Below are 27,826 nucleotides of genomic sequence, written 5' to 3' on the forward strand. Positions count from 1 at the left end.
TACACACAACAGGTCATAATTTTTGAGACAGGATTTTCGAAACCCTTCTCTCTCAAAAACGTTTTCGGCCGTCCCCTCCCTTTGCTCTGCCCGAGAAAATTCCGGTCTGTGATTTTGAATCGCGGTCAGGAATAACGAATCAGATTCGTGTAATCTCTTCGCAGAAAACTTCTGATAGATTTTCTAGTGCAATCTATCAGAGGGATTAAACCTCTGTTCGTGGACCTGATTGAAGGCGTTCATCGGTTCCAGGGAGAGACAACAAGAGCAGAATTGTTCTGTTGGTGTCCATTAATCTCGTTGCGAGATTTGAGGTAAAATTTATTTAATTGTTATTTAAATTTTACACACACGTAATTCAATCGATGAACGGTTGATACCCATACCATGGAAACGTTCCATGAAAAATTTTTAAACTTCCGCTGCACCGGGTATCAATCGTAATTGGTCTGGGAACTCGCCAGTTTTCCAACAGTGGTATCAGAGCCAGGTTGCTCAGATCAATCGATTGAATAATCAATTATACAAAATTTTTGAGTCTCGGTTTATGAAACAAAATAAATATTTTTAATAAAAAAAAAAAAAATTTTTCGGGGCAAAACCCGGGCAGCGATTGGATCGCTGCCCGGTGGGGCAGCAATTGTTGCTGCCCCGGGCGGCGCACGGCGCCGCCCAAAGGGGGCGCACAGCGCCGCCCAAGGCGGCGACCGTCGCCGCCCAGGGCGGCGCACGGCGCCGCCCAGGGCAGCGCTGTGCGCTGCCCAGCGCAGCGCTGGGCGCTGCCCAGGGGCGGCGCTCGGCGCTGCCCAGCGCAGCGCTGGGCGCTGCGCAGGGCGGCGCTCGGCGCCGCCCAGGGCAGCGCACGGCGCCGCCCAGGGGCGGCGCCAGGCGCTGCCCTAAGGGGGCAGCCGGGCTGCCCCCGGCCCGCGCCCGGGTGCGGGCCGACCCGGGAGTGTCCCGGGTGGCCCGCGGGAAAAATTAATTTTTAATTTTTTATTAATTTTAATATTTAAAATTTTATTTTTGGTCCGGTCAAAAATTGTTTTTGATTGGTTCACGAGATTTCGGATCGAATTGTTCGAGTCCGTAAATTTTAAAATTGATTTTGGATAAATTTGAATTTTTGGAAAATTTTAATATTTTATCCGTAAATTGAATTTTGAAATCAATTATTTTGGTACAATTGATGATAAGATATGATCTTATGATATATTAGATAAAATATGATTTTATTTGTAAAATTGGATTTTATAGATAAAATATGATTTTATTTGATATGGAGATAAAATATGATTTTATATGTGAAATGTGATTTTATATATAAAATATGATTTTATCTTGTTTAAATTTGAATTGCCACAGCATGTTATCCAATAAATTAATTTTGAATTAAATGTTATTGGATAAGGATGATCGATTGCCATGACCAATTTTGTAGGTGTATGTTAGGAATTTACATTTTGTCTTTATTGTTGTTGGTTTTATTAATGGGCCTGGTTTATGGCCCGATATGAATGTCATATGTAATAAAAGTGGGCTTGGTTTATAGCCCGTTCCCACCCCCTAAAAATGTATCCCCTACTTGTCATTGTTATTTAATTGTAAATACATTAGATTTAGTGGGAGATCAAGATTTGAAGATGGTGGGTCCAGCAGACAATGAAGACTGAAGAAATGTAAATTGGAAGCATATGTAATAGGATTGCATTTGCATACTGCATATTACCTAGGATTGGACTAAGACCCGTGATTGGCAACCACGGGTCAATTAGAAATGGAATCGATCATCCTATATAATATGTGATATTATGATTGTATGCATGTTTAGACATAAATTGCGTGAATCCGGCAATGCATGCAATAAATTAAAAATGATGAGACAAATATTTTTATAAATAAAATCCCTCATTTTAAATATGATTTAAAATTTATATCAAGATAAATAAAGGAAATTTAAATATTGTTTAAATGTTCCTACCTTCCATCAACGGTCAATGTATGTGATGCTACCCGCGGATACGGTCCGGCTCATATTATTGGGGGGGCCCGTTCGTCGGAAAGCTGTACATTGGATCGACAAATGTTGTAAGTTGGGTGGAACTCCCATGGGATCGGCTCATATTATTGGGGGATCCACATGGCGACCGTCCATCACAACTTAATATTGATGGGTCATCTTGACATGTCACTTTAAACGGCGTCATATTATTGGGCCCTTATTGGACATGAGGTAAATACATGGGGGTTGCTTTGGAAGCAATTGGGCTCTACCTTTTGAGAATTATGGTTGGCTGATATTATTCGGGACCATAAGTTTGTCAATTGGACTCCATGTTCTCACTAAGGAAAAAGTTTCCCGTTTTCACTAGAGGGTGGTGAAATCGTTAAAATAGTGGGAGTGAGATTCATAAAATTAAATTCGCCTATTTTATGTCTTAGTAAATTGTTAAACAATCATTGATATATGTCTGTTTTTCCTTTTCAGTATTTCATACAATGAATTCGCGAAATCCTTTATTCTCGATCCTCGAACAAAACAAGCTGACTGGCGCCAACTATACGGAATGGTTCCGGAAGTTGAAGATTGTCTTAACTTCGGAGAAAATGCTCTACGTGTTAGAGAAAGCACCTCCGAAGGAAGCACCAGCTGACATAAGTCCGGAGGAATTGGCCAAACTTGATGCATGGTGTGACCATGACATCAAGACCAAATGCTATATGCAAGCCTCGATGTCTGATGAACTCCAGAGGCGATTTGAGGACACGGTGAATGCTGCTGACATTCACACGCAACTCAAGGAACTTTTTGGGGCTCAGTCGAGGGCTGAAAGGTTCTCTACTGTTAAGGAGTTGATGACGTGCCGCATGCGTGAAGGGACTTCGGTCCGTGATCATGGGGTACGAGTGATTTGGCTCATACAGAAGTTAGCGACCCTTGATTTGGTGTTGGAGCATGAACTCAATGTGGACTTGCTGCTTCTATCTCTTCCTTCTTCATTTGATGGATTCGTGATAAATTTTAATATGAACAAGATAGAGGCCACCCTTGAAGAGATGGTCAATATGCTCGTTACATATGAATCCACACTTAAGAAGGATAAGCCAGCTTTCTTGGTGGGCTCCTCATCTTCTGCTAAGAAGGGGCCAAGTATGAAGGGCAAGAAACGTTCTGCCCCACCCAAGAAAGTGGAACCCGAGAAGAAGCAAAAGACAAAGGCTTCAAACGATGGAAAATCCAAGGATGTTTGCCATTACTGCAAGAAGCCGGGTCATTGGAAGCGCAACTGCAAGGAGTATCTTGAGCAGTTGGGAACTGCAAAGGGTATGTTCTATATCGAAATAAACATGTCACTTAATACAACTTCTTGGGTATTGGATACCGGATGTGGTTCTCACATTTGCAATGATTTGCAGGTGATGACAAGAAGTCGCAGGCTTAGAATGGGTGAGACCCAGCTGAGGCTCGGGAATGGTTCCAGAGTTGAAGCTACGGCCATTGGAGATGTTTGTTTGATTTTGCAGAATGGTTTTAAATTATTGTTGAGAGATGTTTTATTTGTGCCAGATTTAATTAAAAACATTATTTCTATTTCTATGCTTGATAGAGATGGTTATTCTTGTAATTTTGTGAATGGGATTTGCAGTATTTACAAGAATGAATGTTTAATTGGAAATGGACAACTTGAAAACGATCTATACAATTTAAAACTAAAAGACGTTCCAGTGAATTGTATTGACAAACCGGCAACAACAAACAAAAGGAAAATCGATAGTCAAAACCCGGCAAACCTTTGGCACGCTAGACTAGGTCATATTTCCTCAAGGAGGATGAACAAGCTAGTGGGAGAGGGCATGTTTGATATGTCTGATATTAACTCTCTACCTACTTGTGAATCCTGCCTAAAAGGGAAAATGACTAAATCTCCTTTTAAGGGGAAGCCTGAACGTAGTCAAAATCTGTTGGATTTGATCCATACAGATGTTTGTGGTCCATTTAGAGTAGGGACTCAACATGGCCACACCTACTTCATTACCTTTACTGATGATTATTCAAGGTATGGGTATTTATATTTAATGAAATATAAGTCTGAAGCATTTGAAAAGTTCAAAGAATTCAGGGCTGAAGTAGAAAACAAGCTAGGTAAAAGTATTAAAGCACTTCGATCGGATCGAGGTGGAGAATACTTGAGTACCGAGTTTTTGGACTATCTGAAAGAGAATGGGATTCTCTCTCAGTGGACTCCTCCTATGACACCACAGCTTAATGGTGTATCGGAGCGTCGTAATCGAACTTTGTTGGACATGGTTCGATCCATGATGAGCTTCACTGAGCTTCCACCTTCGTTTTGGGGCTATGCGCTTGAAACGGCGGTATTGTTGTTGAACAACGTCCACACTAAAGCAGTGGACAAAACACCATACGAGTTATGGAATGGCAAAGCTCCTAAGTATTCGTACTTGAGGATTTGGGGATGTCCTGCTTACGTGAAGCGGACAGTGGGAGATAAGTTGGATAGTCGATCCAGCTTGTGTTATTTTGTGGGGTATCCGAAGAATTCAATCGGATATTATTTCTATTATCCTGCTGAAACAAAGGTGTTTGTTTCTAGGAATGCCACCTTCTTGGAGAAGGAATTCTTATTGGATAAGAAAGGCGAGATGATGGAACTCGAAGAAGTTCGAGAAGAACCCGAAATACAAAATAACGATCCCACACCTCAGGAACCATTGCTGGACACGCCTGCACCTAGAAGATCCGAGAGGACTTCTAGACCTCCAGTTCGATATGGTCTTCTTCTTGAAGAGGGTCAAGATGAACCCGACATTGGATGTGATCCAAGAAGCTTCAAGGAAGCAATTTCTGATGCGGATTCGAATTTATGGCTTGAAGCTATGCAGTCAGAATTGGATTCGATGCATACTAACCAAGTCTGGACTTTAGTGGATCCTCCCGATGGAATTGTTCCAATAGGGTGTAAATGGATCTACAAAAGAAAGCTTGGGCCTGATGGTAAGGTATTGACCTACAAGGCGCGATTGGTGGCGAAAGGTTATACTCAAAGGCAAGGAGTTGACTATGATGAAACCTTTTCACCAGTCGCAATGTTCAAGTCCATAAGAATCCTAATTGCCATAGCTGCATGGTATGACTATGAGATATGGCAAATGGATGTGAAGACTGCTTTTCTTAATGGAGACATTAAGGAAGAAATCTATATGAAGCAGCCTGAGGGGTACACATCCATGGGAAGCGAGCATAAGGTATGCAAGCTTCAGAGATCAATTTATGGTCTAAAACAAGCATCAAGAAGTTGGAACCAGAAATTTGATGAAACAATTAAAGACTTTGGTTTCATCAAGAACCCGGAGGAACCTTGCGTGTACAAGAAAGTAGTTAAGGATGCGGTGACATTCTTAGTACTTTATGTTGATGACATCCTACTCATTGGGAATGATGTAGGGATGTTGCAGTCAACAAAGATATGGTTATCAGGTAGATTTTCGATGAAGGATTTGGGTGAGGCATCCTACATTCTTGGGATACAGATCTATAGGGATAGATCTAAGAGAATGATAGGACTCACTCAATCAACCTACATCGATACCATATTGAAACGGTTTTCAATGGATGGGTCCAAGAGAGGACATCTACCCATGTGTCATGGAGTTTCTCTATCCAAGTCTATGTGTCCCAAGACTGATGCAGAGATAGAGAATATGACACATGTACCATATGCGTCAGCTATAGGTAGTATCATGTATGGGATGATATCTACCAGACCGGATGTAGCATTTGCTCTGAGTGTCACGAGCAGATATCAGTCTAATCCTGGTCAGATGCATTGGAAAGCCGTGAAGGACATTCTTAAGTACTTGCGAAGGACTAAGAATATGTTCATGGTTTATGGAGGACGAGAACTCAAACTGGAAGGCTATACCGACTCTAGCTTCCAAAGTGATGTGGATGACTCGAAGTCAACCTCTGGATTTGTGTTCATGCTCAATGGCGGTGCTGTCTCTTGGAAGAGTTCCAAGCAGGACACCACAGCGGATTCCACCACTGAGGCTGAATACATTGCAGCATCAGCTGCTGCTAAAGAGGCCGTTTGGATGAGGAATTTCGTCCAAGAGTTGGGCGTCATTCCTGAATTTGTTGGTCCAGTCCCGGTGTACTGCGACAACACGGTGCCGTTGCTCAAGCAAAGGAACCAAGGTCTCATCAAAGATCCAAACACGTACTGAGGAAATACCACATAATCCGGGAGATTGTGGAAAGAGGAGACATCAGTGTCGAACGAGTGGCCTCTGCAGACAATATCGCTGATCCACTTACTAAGCCTTTGCCAGGACCATTGTTTGACAAACATCGCGAAGCAATGGGTCTACGTAGTATGACTAGTTGGCTATAGGGCAAGTGGGAGATTGTAAGAGTGGGTGCCCAGTGAGCCAACTGTGTGGCTATGGGCTTTGTTGACTCTTTGTATAAACAATCTTTTGTTTAATATTATTTACACTTTTATGGCAATGACTTTATATTACTTCATATTGTTATATTGTGATATACTATTGTTGTTTTGATAAAGACCTTGAATATACTATAGTGTATGTAAGATGTGGTAGAACATGGAGATGTCTATCATGAAATACATCTTATAGTCACTGTATATTCTAAAACCGTTCCTAGTCGATTGAGCCGTCCGATAATAAGGATAAGGATCGCTCGAGTTTGAGACTAGCATTTGCGATGCGGAGTACCACGTTTCATTGGTAGGGAACATGGAGATGTTCGAAGCATGCAAATGGATATTCATAGGATGAATAGTCGAACTACCCTATCCGGACTTTCCAAGTGGTTATCACTTATCGAGTGGATAAAGTCCGCGGTTTTGGTTGTACACCATTAGTCCTTACGACTTGAAACATCATGGAGACTCTATATGCTAGTACTGTGCTTTGACTCGTTTACCGACTCTGAGGGGGTCATCAGGTGTCGAGATTGGGTACAGTTACGACACATATAGGAGTCAATGCATTGTTGTCAAGGATTCACCACATACTTGCGAGTGTGGATATCCTATGCGATCTGAGGAGATATTAGTGTGACAAATCTCTGGCCAGAGTACTTGATGTGATTTAAGAAATGGTTTCTTAGTAGCACATGCGATGTCACTAATTTGATCTTCAAGATGCATTGCATAGTTATCGAATCTTGAGCGACTCTCGATATACCAATGGTTGTTGATTCGATCGGGATATATGGATGAAGGGACCGTACTGTACGCTAACCAAAATCTACTGGTTCTTGTAGGCACTATCAGTGATACCTAGGGAATCATGGGGCGATGTTGCTAGGCGCTTTACCATGATTCGTTGGGCAAGTCGGAAAGTGTTGTTCCGAGTCACAAGGAGTTGTGAGCCCACGGCTAGCTGTATCCCTGAACCATTGAGGGTCACACAGTGTAATGGAGTTTTAATCCCCGTTGAGATAGTTAAATTTAAAGAGTTAAATTTAATGAACTAAGGAGTTGGACTTCTTAAATAAGAGTAAGGGAGTAGGATTTCCTAAAATGACATAGGGATGGACATTTTTGGAAACCACTGAATTCGGATTCAGGAAAATTTATTTTGACTTTAAAACGTGCAGAAATGGTTTCTGTGCACATTGGTGAAATCGTTTCATCAATCGGAGTCACGATGAATTTTATATTAATTTCTGAACGAGCGGGCTTTGCTTGTCGGGCCCCAGCTTATGACTAATGGGCCCTAAGGTGTTAGTGGCCTGCATTATAAATAAGTTATTTCAGTACAGAAATTACACACAACAGGTCATAATTTTTGAGACAGGATTTTCGAAACCCTTCTCTCTCAAAAACGTTTTCGGCCGTCCCCTCCCTTTGCTCTGCCCGAGAAAATTCCGGTCTGTGATTTTGAATCGCGGTCAGGAATAACGAATCAGATTCGTGTAATCTCTTCGCAGAAAACTTCTGATAGATTTTCTAGTGCAATCTATCAGAGGGATTAAACCTCTGTTCGTGGACCTGATTGAAGGCGTTCATCGGTTCCAGGGAGAGACAACAAGAGCAGAATTGTTCTGTTGGTGTCCATTAATCTCGTTGCGAGATTTGAGGTAAAATTTATTTAATTGTTATTTAAATTTTACACACACGTAATTCAATCGATGAACGGTTGATACCCATACCATGGAAACGTTCCATGAAAAATTTTTAAACTTCCGCTGCACCGGGTATCAATCGTAATTGGTCTGGGAACTCGCCAGTTTTCCAACACCAAGCCCATAAAACTCCGTATTTCTGGCACTGATATAGGTATAGGCCAATTCAATACAGCCTCGACCTTGCTTGGATCCACTGAAATTCCATCACCTGAAATAATATGCCCAAGATACACAACTTTCTGCAACCAAAATTCACATTTCGATAACTTGACATATAATTTCTCATTTCTCAAATTCTGTAAAATGATTCTGAGATGTTCAGCATGCTCATGTACATTCTTGGAATAGATCAAGATATCATCGATAAAAATAATGACAAAGTCATCCAAGTATTTCTGAAATACCCTATTCATCAATCCCATAAATACTGCAGGAGCATTGGTTAAACCAAAAGGCAGACTACAAAAAAAACTCTTATTGACAACACTCAAACGACAACAGTTTTATCCAAAAGTTGTTGTCTTATACCCAAAGACAACAGTTTTAATTAAAAATGTTGTCTTTGGGCGTTTTCTAATAAAAGAGACAACAATTTTTGAAAAAATGTTGTATTTTGGTGGTATAAGACAACATTTTTCAGAAGTGTTGTCTATGAGCGGATTTTTAAGAGATATGACAACAGTTTTGACAACATTTTTTTTAAAAAATATTGTCTTTTCATATTTATTTTTTTTTTTTAAAAAAAAATTACAATATAGACGTGTGTGTTAGGAGAAACTATTGCAAAAATGTTGTCTTTTAATATTTATTTATTTTTTTTAAAAATTTACTATATAAACGTGTGTGTAGAAACTATTGCCCCAACTTTCATTCTCGCCTCTCTCGAACCCTTCACCTTTGAATGTTCCCTCACCATTTCCGACCGCAGAAATGCTGCGCACTTCTACCGGTAATTCAATTTTTTAGGGGTTTGGTTTCTCGCACTCTAAGCTTTCTTTCAAGCCTTGAATCGAAGATTTTGAGCGAGGTTTTGTTTGGATCGAAGCTGTCTGGTGAGCTGTTGTTTGAGTGTTGTTTCTGTAGCATTTCTTTACCGATTTCTTTATTTTCAGCTACTTAGAGGCTGTATTCGAATCTCAAAACCAAGTTGCACCAGTCCCTGTTCTTCCAGAACGTTCCAGTCACTTTCCGGCAAAATTTTCCAAGTACAAGCTGTTGTTCGGTTTGAAGATTACTTTTAGTTCGAGTTGGGATGATTTTAAGCTCAATTCAAGCCTTTAATTCGAGTTTCCAGCTGGATTTTCTTCAGGTATAGCAGGCTCCCCGAAAATGAATTTTGACGCGCTCCGATTTAATTCATTTTTGTTACAAGTATCATACTATATTGATGTATTATTTGGGCTTATGTTGTAGGTGTTATCGGCAAACAAGTTCGAGGTATATTTTGATGACCCTATAACCTAGTGTTGAACTAGTTGTGCAATATTTTGGATAAATGTATTATATTGCCATGGTTATTTGACTATTTGATATGATTATTAAGTTAGAAAAAATAGTATGTCAAATAGTTAAGGGTTTAGAACGAAATTCTTAGAATATAATTCGTAAAGTTGAGATTTTGGGAAAAATAATTAAACTTTGGAAATATAGTTGAATTACTTAAGTTATTCTTGTTGATGTTGGTGAATTTATTCGGTCTTGTGAATATTTATTCATTTTAGGCCGAGGATTTGGAGATAAAATTGATAGTTCGTTGTGTTGTTGTTCGAAACTAAGAGGAACAAGACTAGGAGCAGGTACTATTTAGGTGTGTGGGAACTGATGATCACAACTGTTTGTTTAAGGGTTTTTTGGAGTTAATTTAATTTGGTGTTTGATCATAGGGTGACAGCTAGAAGAGTTAATGATTCGCAAATAGAATTAGCTCGTTGTTTAATTAGTTCTAATTTCACGTGAAGGGATTTGGTGTGGAATGAATTTAGTTCAATTGACTCACTTTTTAATTGTGAAAAATATGCTACGGACGTGGTTATTAATTATTATCAACTCTTGCTTATAAATTTGAATTGCCAATCAATTTTGTAGCTATTTAATTTTGTTGTGTTTATTACTTGCTCTTGACTTCCACCGCCGGCCAATCAACCTGTGTTTTTATGTTAGAAATGAACTTATTTATGTAATTGAGATGAAAAGTGTTATATTTGTTGGTTTGTGAAGTTGTTTTTGAAATTTTTGTTAAAAGTGAGGAGGCTGCGAAGGGGGCTTTGTTGTACAGCCAATCATGCAGCCAGTGGGTTCTCAGCTAAGCTATTCCTGAACAAGTCTCTCAACTTTCAAGTAAGTTTTTTTACCTATTCCTTTGTTGTGGGTTAATGAATTTGTTGTAATTTATATGTTGATTTCGGTGTCCTAATTCATAGTGTCGTGTCATTTACGAAAGTAGATCTTTGAATGATTATGCTTCTTAGGTGATTTTTGTGGTGATTTGCTTCTACTTTTGCATTTTTAATCTTTTGGCGTAATTAGGCCTATTCACTCATGGCTTGGAATGTGCATAGCTACTGATGCAAGATGCAATTCAACTTAACTACTGGACAATGGATTTTGTATAAATAAATTTTAAAGAATCACTTTGAATTTTAATATTTGTTATTTGTTTGAGATAGGAGGGTCCAAAATTATTATCGGTACGGACTCTATTGACTCTATACTAACAGTGTCTAGGTACACAGCTCAAGGACATCACAAATGGTACGATATTATTTTTCCACCTGAATTTAAACTCTAAAGTTACTTTGGGTATTAAAGTGAAAATCTACATACTACCAGATTATTTGTTTTAGGCATCGCGGTTGCTGCTTCTCACGATTCTTCTTACTTTGTTGAGTTTTTTCTACGAGATTATGAGTTGATCAATGCGTCTCTTTGCATTGTAATGGTTTCGTGATGGTTTGCTGGGGGAAGCTTAGGAAGTTTTTAAAATTGATCTCCATTTTAGATATAGAACTCAATTTACTGTTTGGACGTATTTTTTTATTTGTTCTCATCTCGTAATTTTTAAACCGTTACAAGTGTTGTGATATTAGTTTCGGTTTGAATGAAGATCTGGCTGAAGTCTAGCTTGTTGGTGATTGGTCATTTCAAAACAAAGATTTTGACTGTTTCTCAATGTGTTGAAAGTTTGAAACCACTTTGATCAAAAAACTGTTTCAGGATATGTTTTAGACAAATGTTTTTAAATGAATATTTTATCAAAATACAGAGCAAAAACTAAAAAATTGATTTTACTAAATTTATAAACTCAAAGTTCTGTATATAGCCATCTGTAGTTATATGATAAGTCACATCTTTTTCGCTCTAACATAAACTGCCTGAATGATTTAACTAACCAAAATGTAACATTCAAGCAGCAAATGGAAAACATTATTCTAAACAAACTTATGAGGCTGCATTGCACGCAAGTAGCCATCTCAATGCATTTTACCTTGCTGTCTCCCTTTTTATATTTGTGCTAATATTGGATGAAGTGATATTATTGGATCTCTATCTTGCTATCTACATTATGAATTTTTAGTGGCTTTCAAGTTTTTTAAGAGAAATGATGACGAGAACCTGCAGCTTTTTCTTTCTTTAATCACTGAATTCTTTCTTACAGGTGCAAACCTTGAAGAAAAATATAGGCCTCTTTTTTGGTTTTGTATGGATTGAAAATGAGGTATGTTTTTCTTTCCTTCTCGGTTATTTGGTGTTATATCCTTGGTATTAAAGTGTGGGTGCTATGGTGTTATATCCTTGGTATTAAAGTGTGGGTGCTAAATTCTAGAGGAAGGAAATAAAGGAGTATTATTTGGCCTTTGTGGTGGTACTCCAGAAATTTATACCTGCCTACATTTTAAAAGGACAAGTCATGATTTGTAGTTAAAAAAGAAAAAAAAAATCCATTGTTTTAAGTTTTTTGGATCTTGAAGTTGTGAATGTGTTTTCAAATTTTATACCATAAGTGTGTGGCCCCCTGGGTGATGCTGTGTCATTGGATTGAGTCATAAATAATGTGTGTATGAACAATTAACTCAAGTTTATAATGGATGTGTGTAACAGAAAAAAACAAAGGGTTAAAGTTTATAATGGATGTGTGTAACAGGAAAAACAGAGGACTAAACTTTGGTTTGCACATCAAATACGATGGATTACGATGTTTATTATACTTGTATTGACTGTGGACAATGCCAGTACAACTATTTATTTCAGAAAAAAGTTGAAGAAATGATTAGAAGATATTACTCTAACGAGTGTGGGCCTTTGTCTTACAAAGAGTGCTTAATATGGAAGCAAAGCTTTCCCTTTTGCTAGATTATGCAGGTGATATTGAAAGAGGGGTAAATTTCAACATGCATCAAAGTCAACATGTATAATAAATAAATAAAAAATATTTTTTTTAACGTAAGATATGCTTGGTTATAATTATCTATGTAAACTGATCTTTAGACTGTATTTTAGCAAAATATATTTAGTTCTTTAGACCGAAATTTATAAAATAAATATATGGTAATTTCTTGTATCTTAATTGTTATGTATATGAGGTTTTGTTTTCTCTCAGTATTTGAGAGTTTTTTTGGGTGTTTCAAGGCATGCCCATGTTCTGAATTTGCAACTCATCATCTATTTTAAATGTATTAGAGATGATGTATTTTGCCTATATCTCATGGATCATTGAACTGTCATAACAATTATCTCATTGATTTACAAACCTGGGTAAACACCTCAAGTATTGAGGTCTTCATACCTAGTCTTTGATAAAATTTTATTTAACTTGAATATGAGTTCTTTTTTGGTAGTTAATTAGACATCTTTTTTGGTGTTATTAATTACCTTAATTGTTTGATTATTACAGAAGATGCGCATTATTTTTCGAAGTAGTTCCAGAATGAACAATGTTATAATTTATGTTTGGTTAACAAACTAACTTCACTTCAACAATTATGGCTGGTGTTTGTTTTCGCAGACAATTGCAATGACAGATAATTTAGATCAAACAAGCTACGAATGAATTTTTAGTTAATTTCATATTTATTTTTATGTTTTTTGTTGTATTTAATTTATCATGTATACTTTAGAATTTTATGTTTATGTCATTTGATTGGTTGCGTATGAAATTTTTAGAATGTCGTAAATATTATTTTGTACTGTTGAAAAATTGTATAATAATATTATTTCATTTTTTTATTTTGAATGATTTATAATATTATAATTTTTATTTTATTTTTTTTGTTTTTTATTTGAAAAAAGACAACATTTTTTATTAGTTGTCGTAGGGAGCTTATAACTGTTGTAAAAGCTCGTGTTGTAAAAATCACGCTCAAAGTTAACTGTTGTTTTTGAGAGAAAAGACAACAGTTTTAAAATGTTGTAAAAGTGTTGTCTTATCTCTCAAAGACAACAGTTAAAAACTGTTGTCTTTGAGCGTGATTTTTACAACACGAGCTTTTACAACAGTTTTGAGCCCCTTACGACAACTGAAAAAAAATGTTGTCTTTAGGAGTTTTTCTTGTAGTGATATGACGATAAATTCATAATGTCCATACCTTGTTCTGAAAGCAGTTTTAGGAATGTCTTCATCTCGTACTCTCAGCTGATGATATCCAGATCGCAAATCAATCTTAGAATAGATAGCTGAACCCTGTAGCTGGTCAAACAAATCATCTATTCTAGGCAGTGGATATTTATTCTTAATTGTTACCTTGTTCAATTGACGATAATCGATGCATAATCGCGTTGAACCATCTTTCTTTCGTACAAATAGTACCGGAGCGCCCCAAGGTGAAACGCTTGGCCTAATGTACCCCTTAGCCAACAAATCTTCCAGTTGATCCTTCAACTCCTTCAATTCAATAGGTGCCATTCTGTAAGGAGCTTTGGATATTGGTTGCGTACCTGGCATTAAATCGATACTGAAATCTATCTCTCTGGCTGGAGGTAAACCAGGAATTTCATCAGGAAATACATCAGCAAATTCATGCACAACTGGAATATCTGTTACTGCTGGGCTGGATTTCAATACATCGACTGCATAAATAAGAAATCCTTCCGCCCCTCTCTGTAATAAACGGGTCATAGATAACACAGATATCAAAGGGATCTTGGCTCGAGAACCCTTACCGTAGAATTTCCATTCAGATGCCATTTTTGGTCTAAATCGAACCACTTTCTGAAAAAAATCTACAGTTGCCCTGTACTTGGTTAACATGTCTATACCAACAATACAATCAAAATCTGATAATCCAAGTACTATACAATCTATATCAATCACATTCCCGTCATATTGTAACGCACAATTTCGAATCATTCGAACAGAAATAATACCTTCACCCAAAGGTGAAGAAATAGAGACAACAGTAGGCAATGACTCAGACGATAAAGAATGCATCATAACAAATTTTTCAGAGATGAATGTATGTGATGCACCTGTATCTATCAAAACATAGGCAGGATAACCATAAAGAAAGCAGTTACCTGCTATGACATCGTCAGGTGCTGCCTGAGCCTGTTCCTCAGTAAGTGCAAAGACTCGAGCCTGTTGTCTAGGAGGTTGGGTCACAGTCTGGCTTCCTCCTGCTCTGGGCTGTTGCTGAGGCTGGAATGAATGCACTGATTGCCTTTCTGCCTGAGGTGCTAGTCGAGAAGAACTTTCACCCATAGCTCGTTGGGGACATACTTTGGCATAGTGACGTGGTTGGCGACAAATATTTCAATTACCTGACACACCTTTGCACTGATCGATAGCATGTCGTCCACCACACTTACCACAAAACACTCCTGATTCACCAGTTCTCTGACCTGTACCAAACTATCTCTGTCCACTAGAACTGGAAGAACTACTGCCTGCCCGCTTAAACTGTTTCCCTTTAGGCTTGAAACGAGAATCCTTTCTGCCACTGCTTCCTCCCTCAAATCTGGGAGATGGTTGCTGAAACTGTGGCGGATTCTGTGGAATTAAGGCTGATACAGGCTGGGGAGATGGCTGTGGAATAAATGGTACCCCTCTTTGTCGCAATATACCAGCTTCTGCTCCCTTAGCTTTGTTCAAAGCGTCAGCAAAAGTATTTGGTCGTCCACTATTCACCAAAGTAAACACATCGGGATTAAGGCCATTGATAAACTGATCTGCCATTGCTTCATCAGTAGCTGCTATATGTGGTGCAAACTTCAAAAGACTTGAAAATTTGGCCACATATTCTTCAATATTCAAGTTGCCTTGCCTTAGATTGGCAAATTCAGCACCCTTATCCTTCCTGTAGGAGACTGGAAAGAAACGTTGATAGAACTCAGTTTTAAAGACAGTCCAGGTGATAATCGTACCTCGTTGTTCCAATGCCCGTTTTGTAGTAATCCACCAACTTTTGGCAACTTCATGAAGTTGATGTATTACCAGTCGGATACGACGATCATTGGTATAGTCGAGTGATTCAAACAGCTGTTCTATATCTTCAAGCCAATTTTCACAATCCACTGAGTTTTCTGTTCCTTTCAATTTTGGCAGTTGAATGACTGAAACCGCTTCAACAAAGTCTCCATTGGAGTAGCAGTAGGATCCAAAGGATCAACAGATGTACTACCCTGTGCATTCTGGGGTTCAATCGTTGACGGTGGTACTGGTGCTGGTTCAGCTGGAGGAACCACTAATGGCTGTCTAATGGCCGGTGCTTTACGGGGAGGCATATCTGATTGTCAAACAGATTAGTGCATAAACAATATCATATGCAGCAATTTATTCCATCCTTCTCTGATAAGCATTCTCATGCATTCTCATGAGAATTCAGGTTCTGACTGAGGATACTCGGGAATACAATTGCATATATAGCATGCAGTAGCAATGAAAGCACATAATCATGCAGTCACATAATTATTGCAATATAAAGCATGCTAGCATATAATGCACATAATCAGATACAACATGTAATTTTATGTGATATCAAACAATCAGACAGACTCAATCTACCCCGCTCATCAACTTCTATCTAAATCCAGAACCTTATGCTCTGATACCACCTGTTGTGGGGACCCGGGTTGCTAATCTTATCTTAGGGCAATTTATTATAATTAACAATTAATCAAGTACTTAAAAGAATTTAAAGAACCAAGAGCTAAAAAAAATTTTTTTTTTAAAAAGTTATAGTGTCTCGCTCGATCGGCGAAAGTTGCCTGATCGAGCGAGCTCAAACTAGAAGCTCTCGGGTCCAGTGATTCTTGGCCTCGCTCGATCGGTGAATATCACCCGATCGAGCGGGCAAGAAATTCCACTCCTCTGTTTTGCAATATACATGGCTCGCTCGATCGGTGCATTTCACCCGATCGAGCGGGCTTCAATTCTTGAAAAATCTGCTGCTAACTAAGTGCTGTCAAAGGTAGAAACAATAACCATAATCTCTTGTACAATCTACCAAATAAGATACATGCTATCTCATAACATCTAATAAGCTTCCATACACAAGCTAAGACATATTCAACTACTTATACAACATTCTTGTATCGGTTCTAACATAGTTCATCAACTCAAAGTACATGTAATGTTGCTAACACCCGTGTCCACACATGCTACAACTCTATCTCGAGCCATCACTGTCTCTTCTGACTAGCTCCTGCCTCACCTATTGCCATGCACACATACAAAACAAAGCAATAGCCGGATACCTCCGGTGAGAATAAAATCCCAGTATAAACAACATAAAGCGCGAGATAATAAACGTGAATGCAATGAATATGGCAAAAGAGGCTATCAAGCTGATATCAATCGAATATAAGTTCTTTGGGATCCCGAGGAAATAAAATCTTGAACGAACACCAACTCACCCAATCGAGGTGAAGTTAAATACTTTATTTCCTCTGACTTTGGTGCAGCTATAGTGAGTTTTCTGGCTCTGGAAGTAAGTCTACAATCCGTGCCACTCAACTACAGCCCTCCAAACGTCATATGCACTCTAGGCTTTTCAACCCTCTGTGCTTTTCAGGCTGGAGTTCAAGATGAATGCAACATGTTCTGTATGCATTAAATGCTATAAAACATCTTGAACAACTAATCACATAAGCATGTAAAGCAATCAAAGCATCTAATCACATAAAATACATAATCAACCAAGTATGTGATTAACAAGGGAATACTCGAAACAATAGCTATTTCGAGTGTTCTATCCCATCTGGATTCACTGTCATTTATACCTTTCGATGTCGAGTCTGAAAGTACTTCAAATCTGTAAATACAATCAACAACAACATGTCAAAATCTGCTCAGCTTCTCAACTTCATTTCAAATACAATGCTAGCAAACCTTGCTTCAACTCCTTCTTGGTTCGAATCGGGATTCTCGAGTCGTCAATCTTCGAATGAAAGCTGAGAAATAACATATCAAATAACTAACAAGATCAGATACAACTCAAACCATGCTCCTTTTAATCAATAATATCAAAGTCTTGACATTTTGTGAATCGACGGCGTAACGGCTACAAACCGGCAATCCAAACAATATCACAATCGATCCAACAATCCATATAACTCATTATCTCTAACTTATCATCACACATAACTCGAAAATCATCATAATCAGATATGATAGGGTTTGAATTTTGCTTCATAAAAACATATAAAATCCGAACGATTGTCTTTTTTCGAACCGTCTGCGAATATGTAATCGATACAGCTCATAAATGCTTATATCTTAAAATCATAAATTTCCATCTTCAACATACAAATAAAGTCTGAGAAAGATGAATGAAACTTGTACCAAAACGAAGGTCTCGGAGCGGTGATCGCAGATATATATTTATTCGGAATTTCTGACGACCGGAGCGCGAGTTATCGAAGCTTTTCAAGAGCAAAAATGGAGTCTTGGGGTTTTCAGCCGTTCTTCCTTTTCTTCTGATGCTTCACGTTGGAATCAGATATATTAAAGGTGAGTTGAGATATATATTAGCCAAATTGCAGTTTAGTCCCTGAACTTTTGGCTATTTACAATTCAGTCTCCGGAAAAGCGATTTAATTCAATTTCAATCCTTATTCATTGAAGAATATTAGAATTTAATTCTAAACTCTATATATTCCCAAATTAAATATTCTCGGATTAAAATTAAATAATCTTGGGCCTTACAATAATCATGAATTTAGGACCCTAAAATAACATAAACAAATCATGAATTTCGAAGGAAAGGCGCGGCCGCTCAACTTCTAGGCGCGGGCGCGCCTGACCTGCGCAAATGGTTCATCTTGCTCGCTCTGAAACTCTATTTTTATGTCAGAATTTGAAAAAGTGGTAAACATGAAAGTTGTAGCTCTGGATCCTGGCTTTCTAATGCCGAAAACCTCACCTCAATTGGAGTTTGCAGTAAAAGGTTATGCTCATTTATTTTTTAAATTTGTACTTGCCTTGAAATGAAGACGAAGTTGATTCGGATTCTTGGCAACGAGCTAACCACACCAAGAACGAGATTTGGAACTTTGGCTTGTGACTTTTTTGAAGAATCGTGAAGGTTCAATAAAGAAACAAGAAGGAGAAGATGATAGAATGAAGAGAAGGGGAAAGAATCGTGTAGAGGATAGGGAAGAAGAGAGAGTCAAGGGAACAAGGGGACATGGGAAGTAATGGGGTGGGGAACCGGGTAGATAGATAGGATAATGATCATTCAATACATAATGTGTGTTCATCTTTAAAATGCAGTCAGTCACCCGTCCCGACTCGTCTAATAAAAATACCATCCCCCGACTCATACATCAAAAACATATCAATATTATACTTAAAACGTTCGTAAAAATACGCTCTATCATCTCGTTCTTAGGTTAGCCTCATCCCATGATTCCAAAATCAAACTCGACCTGAAACCATTAACTTAATCGAAAGCGTTAAACATAAAATAATTATATCATGAAACCATAATCATTAAATCATAACTTAAACAATTTATGGCATAAAATCATAAAAATTATTTTAAAATCATTGTAAGTGAGTTTAGTGGATTTGGACCTTACAGCAGTAGGCTAGGTATATTGGCAAACTTGGAAACTGACATGGAAAAGAAGCAAAAATAAAATAAAAATAAACAAAAAAACTAAAATAAAATAAAGAGCAAGGAAAAAAACACTGGATTGCATCCTAGTCAGCGCTAAATTTATAGTATATAGCCCGAATACAATGCCCTATCATTGGCAAAATCATGGTGACTCATCCACCCTCTTGAATAACGTTTGATCAACCTCGCGACTGCCACATGCTTCACTTCCATAAGAATTGTGCAAGGGATTGATGCTTTCGTACTGCTGAGCCTGCATATTTTTATCAATAAAATCACGGACCACATCTAGAAAATTGATAGTAAAGCAAAATTTGGAGTTAGGAACATCACTGGGTGACTTAAGCATATGAAACACAACTTGCTCAACATTCATCCTTAGAAATAGCTCACCATTTTCCACATCAATTAATGCTCTACTCATGGCTAAGAAAGGACGCCCTAGAATCAGAGGAACTTCACAATTTTCATCCATGTCAAGAATAACAAAATCTAAATGATAAATAAATTTGTTTATCTTGACTAAAACATTTTACATGACTCCTCTGGGGTATTTAATAGATCCATTAGCAAATTTAAGAGAAATATTTGCTGGTTCAATGTTGCATATACCTAATTTCTTAGCAAGTGCATGGGACATCAAATTTATACTCGATCTTAAGTCACACAAAACATTTTCAACCGAAAATTTCCCAATATGACAAGGTATGAAGAAACTCCCTGGATCTTGAAATTTTTGTGAGAGCTCATTTTTCAGCACTGTCGAGCATCCCTCATTCAGTGTAACCTGCGTCACGTCGTGCAACTTCTTTTTATTCCTCAGTAAATCCTCAGAAATTTTGCATAATTCGGCATCTGAGCTAAAGCGTCTGCAAAAGGTATGTTAATATGTAGTTTCTTGAAAATTTCAAGAAACTTTTTAAATTGAAGATCAAATAATAATTTCTTAGCTCTATGAGGAAAAAAGAGGAGGGGGGGGGGGGGGTAAAAATATCAACATTATCATTAACCTCAAATTTTGAAGTCTTACCCTTCTTACCTGTTGCAGCGGACTTTTCAGCTTTGTGCGTCTCCTCCTTGGTTTCTTCCATGCTCGGCCTCTCCACAATCTTCTCTTCGTCCCTCTGCTCAGATCCCTCATATTGTGATCTCGTCACAACCATGATAGAATTCACGCATCTTGGATTTGGTTCAGTGTTACTTGTCAATGTTCCAATAGGACGAGTTGACAATTGGGTTGCTATCTGAGCCATCTGAGTCTCCAACTTCTGCAACATTGCTTCTTGATTTTGCAAGCGAGTCTCAGTACCCGCTACATAATTCATCATAATTTCTTCAAAGGATGGCTTTTGCTCAACTAGCTTGGATGTATTGGCGGTGGGATCTGCAGGTTTCCATGAGAGATTCGGATGATTATTCCAGCCAAGATTATAAGTATTGCTGTAAGGATTGTACGGCTGTCTCCCTTGATTTCCCATGAAGTTTGCCGCATCAATCTCAAAGACTTGCTGTTCCTTGGGCTGTTGAGCTTGTACCTGATTGGCTGAAGTTGTCTGCATAATCGCCATCTGATGTGTAAAAGCATAAATTTTGGCATTTAGTGCTGTCAGAGTATCAACTTCTAGAATTCCAGCCTTTTTCTCATTCTTCACATCTGGCCATCCTATGTTGCTTTCAGCTATGTTCCCAATACTCTCCCACGCCTTTGCTGGTGTCTTCCTAAATAAGCTTCCATTGGCAACAACATCTAGCATAGATCGAACAGACTGATCAGCCCCATTGTAAAATGTTTGAGTCTGCTGGCTCTGAGTAAGATTATGTTGAGGACACATCCTCAACATCTTTTTAAATCTAGTCCATGCCGCATGAAGAGATTCTCCCTTCTTTTGCTTGAATGAGATGATGTCAGAGAATAGTTTGCCATCTTCATAGGAGGAAAATACTTGTTCAAAAAAATTTGATCAAGTTGGGTCCATGTAGAGATAAACACCGCAGGAAAATCATCCAGCCACTCCATTGCTTCTCCTTGCAGAGAGAATGGGAATAACCGCAGTCGCAATGCATCAAATGTTACCCCATTAACCTTGAAAGTGTCGCAGATAAACAGAAAACGCTCTAGATGAGCGTAGGGGTCCTCCACAGATGTGCCCCTAAATCTTGCTTGCAGCTGAATCATCTAAATGATTGAAGGTTTCAATTCAAAAGTATTCGCCTCCACAGCAGGGCGAACGATGCAAGAGCCATATCCTTCAGTAGGTGGACGAATCAAAACAAGAACAGTTCTGTTATCCGCCATCTCTTCTTCTGATTTAGATTCTGTCTCAAGTTCAAGATTCATAGATCTCCTAACCTTTCGGATCCTGCTGAGCGTGTGTTCGATCTCTAAATAAAGTTGTAGTAGCTCCCTATATCGAATGCTATGAATGCACAACAGATAGTACCTGAAAATTTCCAAGAAAAGAAGTCAGAATTTAATAAAATAAAAAAATATAATCTAAAGAGAAATAAAAATTCTGATATCAAAACAGTCCCCGGCAACGGTGCCAAAAACTTGACCGCTTAAATAGGTGTGATAAAAATCTACTGGAAAGCGTACCAGGTCAAATAATAGTAAAGTAGACAAATGTCCAGATGTCGAACCCACAGGAACTGTATATGTATGAGTACCAAAATATGATTATTCCTACTTAATCTAGACTGACCAATAAAAGTGATGAAATTTCAGATTTATAACTAAAGGAAATTAAATTGCAACTAAAGTTCAATTAAAAACGCAGCAGAAATTTTTGGATTAAATTAAAATATGAGCAAAGTTCGATCAAGGACACACATAGGTACCAAACAAATTATGTACCATGTAGCCGATTCAGGACTCAGATTTATTCTTAAATTACGAGAATTCTCCTAAATTGTTCAAAGATATATTTCTAGAACAATCAAACCTATTAAAATATTTACGGATTTATTTATCGTAATTTTAATCAAATTTGAATGCATTAAAGATTTATGTAAATTCAGTTTTCACCTAAACCGCACATTGAAATCGAATTCTATTTCTAGTCGGTTTTACCATCTGTTAATTATCAAAGTGATCGAAATCAATCCCTCCTATGTCGACTTGGAATCGATTAACATGCAAGCAAACAATTGGCCAGATCATTCACAAGACAAATATAAATCTGACAATCAATAAAATAAAATCAAGTCTAAAAAATCCCAAATAAACATCCAAGTTTTCTACATAAATTTGTCCGGTCCAATCACGTGGCCTTGATCGAAAGGAAAAAGTACTCAAAGTCTAACATGATTCACAATAAAAGTTTTCAATCCAAAACATTCACTAAAAATCAAAAAATAAAGAAAAAAAGAAGAACAGATGTGTAGATGGTGATTAGCCGCCTCTTTCCTCCTCAATTCCTCTATCTCCCTTAATTTGATGAATAATTCGGTATTTAAGTGTCCAAGGATCCCCAAAAGATAATATCCTTCCTGAGAAAGAATTTCCAAATTAAAAAACTCTGTACGTGCGGCTCGCTCGAGCGAGCACAAAGTGCGCTCAAGCAAGCGTAGCTCTGTTCCGTTAATTTTCTTTTCCCATTTTTCTCGCTCGAGCGGCAACAAGGCGCGCTCGAGCGAGCAACACTCTGCCTCGATAATCTTCCTTCTCTCGCTCAAGCGAGGACAAAGTGCGCTCGAGCGAGTGTACATCTGAAAATATTTCCTTTTCTCTCGGCCTCGCTCGAGCGAGCAGAACATGCGCTCAAGCGAGTGTAAGATTGTCCAAAACTTCAGTTTTACTTGAATTATCCTACAAAATAAACCAGGAGAAGTATTATGCAGACAATATGCATGAAATATGCTAAAACTAAATAAAACAACAACAATAACATATGAATGCAAGACAAACAATAACAAAAATATGCATAAAAAAACACTTATCAGTCCTATTCAAAATCCCTTCTCCCGACCAACGATTTCAAATAAATATAATAAATCAATTAGTGATCAATTAATTGAAACAACAATTAAAACTACAAAAAACAATTAATCTAGCAGAATTCAATCAAATAAAATTAAAAAATCATAGAAGAGTATACACCAGGTCCCATCGTCCCTCTAGACTAAATAATTTTTGTTCATAATAAAAAACTAATAAAAACAAATCATGTTCAAAAATCAAGACATCAATTCAATAATCAGTTCGAGAGAAGAAAACAAATCCGAATATGCGACGCCGGTCGATCGATCTTCATCTTTGTCTCTTGATGCTCTTCACGTTTTTGCAGATTTATCCTCTTCCAATCTCTCACTCTTATGCTCTTTGAATTCTGAGTTGTTGCTGTGGCGGCTCCCTTTTTCCGTTCTTCTCAATCTCCTTTTTATATGTTGCTTGAAAAGCCCAAAATCAAGCCCAGGGATCAAGTGTTTTGAGTTTACAAAATTCTAATCTTTTCTTATTTTAACAGATGCGCGTATGCGCTTGGTGAATGGAGCAGATGCATCAATTCAATTTCCAAACTTCCCCACATATGCTTGAGATTGTACAGCATATGCGCCTACTCCTTTCTCAGATTTCTGCCTTTTCTCGCATATGCGCTACATTTTCCCGCAGATGCGCTGCACTCTTCTTCATGTTTATGCCTTTTGCCGCATATGCGCTACATTTTCCCGCAGATGCGCTATGCATTTTTCCAGCTGCGCGATATTTTTCAAAAAATCACATCTCACAATATAACCGTCGGATTGAGCTAAAATTTTGACAGCAGCTTTAGAACATCCTAAATTTATTATGAACTATGGAGATCGGATTTGGATAACCCAATCATTCCCAGTAATTTTCTAAAGTTGCTGCTCCGTAATTCGTCTTTCCGCTTCTTCTCGTTACTTTTCCTCATATCCTTGCATCTCACAAAAACAACAACAAATACGCATAATATCCACTAGATACATCACAAAAGCCAAGTCAAATTATATGTAAATTAAGTGCATAAAATATACTTATCAAATTCCCCCAAACTTAGAATTTTTTTAGTCCCAAGAAAAACAATAATGTGTAATGTAGTCGAACTCTGAATTTTATATTCCAAAATTCAATTAATATGTCCGCTAATTTTCTCAAGAGTTATCGTGTGTGCGTGTGATTTGTCAATCTTGTCTATCCTCCTCTTTTTCGATACACTAATGTAACAAGTTTATTTCATATATTCATCAATTCCACTCTGTAGTTTCAAAACACACTCTACCAAGTTCAAATTCTACTCGCTAAGACCAAAAGGACTTTTCAAGTTATATCACATCTTTTTCATAACATCGCTGGAATTTGCACCCAGTTTTATTTTATTTAGCGCCAATAATTACCACAAAATTAGCTATATCTAAAGATAGGATTTCGATTTCAATCCCCTCGTCTATAGCCCGGATGAATCATCAACCCCATTTTTTCCGCAACTTAGCCATGGATTGATGATTAGGATTTCAATCCCTTTCTAGGCCCGGATAGAGTTGTTTTAACAAAAAAATTTCTATGTTTCTTTGCCAATTTTTAGCTTCTCATTAAAATTTCCTAAATCATTTCTACGCTCTTATTAGTCTACCTCGGTTTCAAGTATAACTCACCAAGGTTAAGAATCGAATCATCCAATCCACTCACAAAATCACAAAGCTTCTCTAATCACTAGGGTCTAAACAATCAAGACATAGTGCATATGGGTGAGAGCTCAAGATTAAATATATCTAACACTGACCTTTCAACACAAAAAATTATTTTCATCATAGACCAACACAATACACATCATGCATTTAACTCACACTAACTCATAAAAATTTTCATAATTTTCAAAATTTTTAAACACCCCCAAACATAAAATGTGAATTGTCCTCAATGTACAAAAGTAAAATAAAATCAAGGACACGTACCTTGGGTACCAAGCGTCAGTACTCGGAGCCATCTTAATCATTCAAAGCTCTTTTTCAAGGGTATCTCTTAAACTCTTGCAGCTCCACAATTTTCACCTACACAATTTAACGTTATTATTGATGTCTAGTCTCAACATGCATAAAAAATAAATATAATAAAAAGGAAAACAAATAAAATAAAATAAAAATAAAGAAAATAAAAATACTATCTTGGGTTCCTCCCAAGAAGCACTTACTTTATAGTCCATAGCCCGACTATACTCTCAATCTAACTCGGTTCCACTTTGTTGGAGGTCTTTTCTTTCTCTTTCACCATCCAAACATATTCAACAACCCTATTGATCTTTTTATTCTTTTTTTTCTTGGCCACCGGCGGATCCTTTTCCCTTATCAAATCTACAGCACTAACAACTTTGCAACAACATTCCATCTTCTTTGATTGTTCAATCATGAACACATTTTTCGTGGATGGATTTCCAACCTCCTTGAACACATTAAAGATCACTTCTCACCATCAACTTGCATCGTCAACTCACATTTTTTTACATCTATCTTGGCGTCAGCAGTAGCAAGAATGTTCTCCCTAATATCAGCGGCATATTTCTATCTTTCTCCATATCTAGCACAACAAAATCTGCAAGAAAAATAAATTTATCTATTTTTACGAGAACATCCTCAATGATTCCAAGCGGATATGTAATAGAATTGTCAGCTAACTGCAATGAGATTGTTGTGGGCTTCACCTCGCCAAGTCCTAAACTTTTGAAAACATATAAAGGCATTAAGTTAATACTAGCTCCTAGATCACAGAATGCTTTATTAAAATTAGAAGAACCAATAATGAAAAGAATCATAAAACTTCCTAGATCTTTTAATTTTTGTGGTAGCTTCTTTTCCAGGAGAGCACTGCACTCTTAATTCAAGTTCACAGTCTCGAACTCCTCCAACTTTTGCTTCTTAGACATCACCTCTTTCAAGAATTTTGCATAATTCGGCATTTGTAGTAAAGTATCGGCGAACGGAATATTAATGTGAAGTTTCTTGACGATCTCAAGAAACTTGAAAAATTATTCATCCAACACTTTCTTCTTGAATCTCTGTGGGTACGGGAGTTTTGGCTTAAACATGGGTTTCTCTTCAGATTCATCCTTCAACTCAACAGTGTTCTCATCAACCACCTTCTCCTTCTGTACTTCAGCTGCAGGTTCTTAGACTCTAACTTCTTTACCACTCCTCACCTCTATGGCTTTGCAATGTTCTATGGGATTCACCTCAGTATTGCTTGGGAAGTGACCTTTGTTGTTACCTTTAAATGAATTCGCCAGATGCCAAATTTGAGTCTCCATAGATTTCATCTTGGCACCCATATTGACCACATGCATCTCCAAACTATCAAGACGAGACTCAGTTCTCACCATCCCCTTACCAGATTCCTGCACAAAAGTACTAACCACGTCCTCCAAAGAAGGCTTCCCTTCTCCCTTATTTGCATAAGAAAAATTTTCATGGTTACGCAATTCAGGATGATAATAATTAGGAGCAGGGTTACCTCAATAGCCTTCATAACCTCTTTGGTTGATGTACTGAGCTTGTTCAGGAGGATGAGATTCCTAGATGGCTACGAACACACCTGCTGAATCTACGACATTCACCTTGTTCAATGCAGCCACTTGCGTAGTCAAAGCAGATAACTGAGCCGATATAGAGGTGAGAGGATCCACTGCATATAGATTTCTTGACTTCCATACGCTCAGACGGCTATTAAAAAATATTTATAGTCATTTGTTCCAGCATATCATAGGCTTGAATTGGATCTTTAGAAAAAAATGGTACCTCCGGCCGTAGAATCCACTGACATCCTCGTAGGCATGTTCAACCCATTGTAGAACAATTCTATTTGCTCCCAATTTGAAAAATTGTGGTTAGGACAACGTCTCAATAAATTTTTGTACCTTTCCCATGCTTCATATAATTGTTTAGAATCCATCCGCCTGAAGGTAATGATCTCAATATTCAGCTGAGTGGATTTTGCAGATGAAAAATATTTCGCAATAAATTTGACTGCCTTTTCCTCCCATGTAGTTATGCTACCCAATGGTAGTGATTGTAACCAACTTCGCGCCTGGTCCCTGAGAGAAAATGGAAACAAACGTAAGCGTATAATATCAACAGTAACTCCATTCATTTTTACCATCTCAGTAATTTCTAAGAAGGTCCGCAGGTGCAGATGAGGATCAGCTGTGGAGCTCCCATTGAATTAGTTCTGCTGAACCATGTTGATCACTGCCGGCTTTAGCTCGAAATTATTTGCATTGATAGTTCCTCGAGCAATTCCAGAGTAGTGAGTCTCGACAGTAGGCCGAAAGTGGTCTCTGATAGGAACCAAGGGAGGTTGTTTTGCATTTTCTTCAGCCATCATATTTAATTCTTCTATTCTTAATCTTATCAAAGCTCTTGCAGTGCGTTCGATCTTCGGATCAAACATTAAAGAATTATCACATTGAGATCTTCGCATACACTGCACGTAAGAAGAATTAAAAATCAATTAGTAACTAAAAATAAAAAAAGGAAAAAAAAATCTAAATTAAAATCTAGATTAATTGGTAACAATACTAAAATAAAATCAACAATTTACTCCCTAAAAACGGCGCCAAAAACTTGTTGCGTAATTTTGTGCCCG

General features: G+C 37.7%; 1 protein-coding gene and 1 long non-coding RNA gene across 4 annotated transcripts; one reads left to right on the forward strand and one right to left on the reverse strand.

The window, feature by feature from the left end:
* Positions 1-9,048: 9,048 nt before the first annotated feature.
* LOC140864453 (uncharacterized) lies at positions 9,049-13,337 on the forward strand. 3 transcript variants are annotated; one of them, XR_012144227.1, is made up of 6 exons: positions 9,049-9,125; positions 9,289-9,485; positions 9,590-9,613; positions 10,419-10,513; positions 11,832-11,891; positions 12,318-13,337. It is a non-coding gene; the product is annotated as an uncharacterized lncRNA (long non-coding RNA). The 3 variants fall into 3 exon arrangements; XR_012144225.1 differs by lacking the exon at positions 12,318-13,337 and having other exon boundaries at positions 11,832-11,892; XR_012144226.1 differs by lacking the exon at positions 12,318-13,337 and having other exon boundaries at positions 9,066-9,203; positions 11,832-11,892.
* Positions 13,338-19,372: 6,035 nt separating this feature from the next.
* On the reverse strand, positions 19,373-21,568 carry LOC140861355 (uncharacterized). Its single transcript, XM_073264370.1, has 5 exons — positions 21,443-21,568; positions 21,221-21,397; positions 20,270-21,035; positions 19,843-20,085; positions 19,373-19,686 (listed from the first exon to the last, which is right to left on the reverse strand). The coding sequence occupies exons 1-5, from the start codon at positions 21,566-21,568 to the stop codon at positions 19,373-19,375; spliced, it is 1,626 nt and encodes a 541-aa protein (XP_073120471.1).
* Positions 21,569-27,826: the final 6,258 nt, after the last annotated feature.

Source organism: Henckelia pumila, chromosome 4 (genome assembly GCF_033568475.1).
Source record: "Henckelia pumila isolate YLH828 chromosome 4, ASM3356847v2, whole genome shotgun sequence".
In the NCBI taxonomy this organism is placed as follows: Eukaryota; Viridiplantae; Streptophyta; class Magnoliopsida; order Lamiales; family Gesneriaceae; genus Henckelia; species Henckelia pumila.

Coding starts and splice junctions, on each gene's coding strand:
- LOC140861355 (XM_073264370.1), bottom strand. CDS start 21,568: ATGAATCTTGAACTTGAGACAGAATCTAAATCAGAAGAAGAGATGGCG. Junction 21,398..21,442: donor TCGTTCGCCCTGCTGTGGAG/GCGAATACTTTT, acceptor TAGATGATTCAG/CTGCAAGCAAGATTTAGGGG. Junction 21,036..21,220: donor GGCTGGATGATTTTCCTGCG/GTGTTTATCTCT, acceptor AATCTTACTCAG/AGCCAGCAGACTCAAACATT.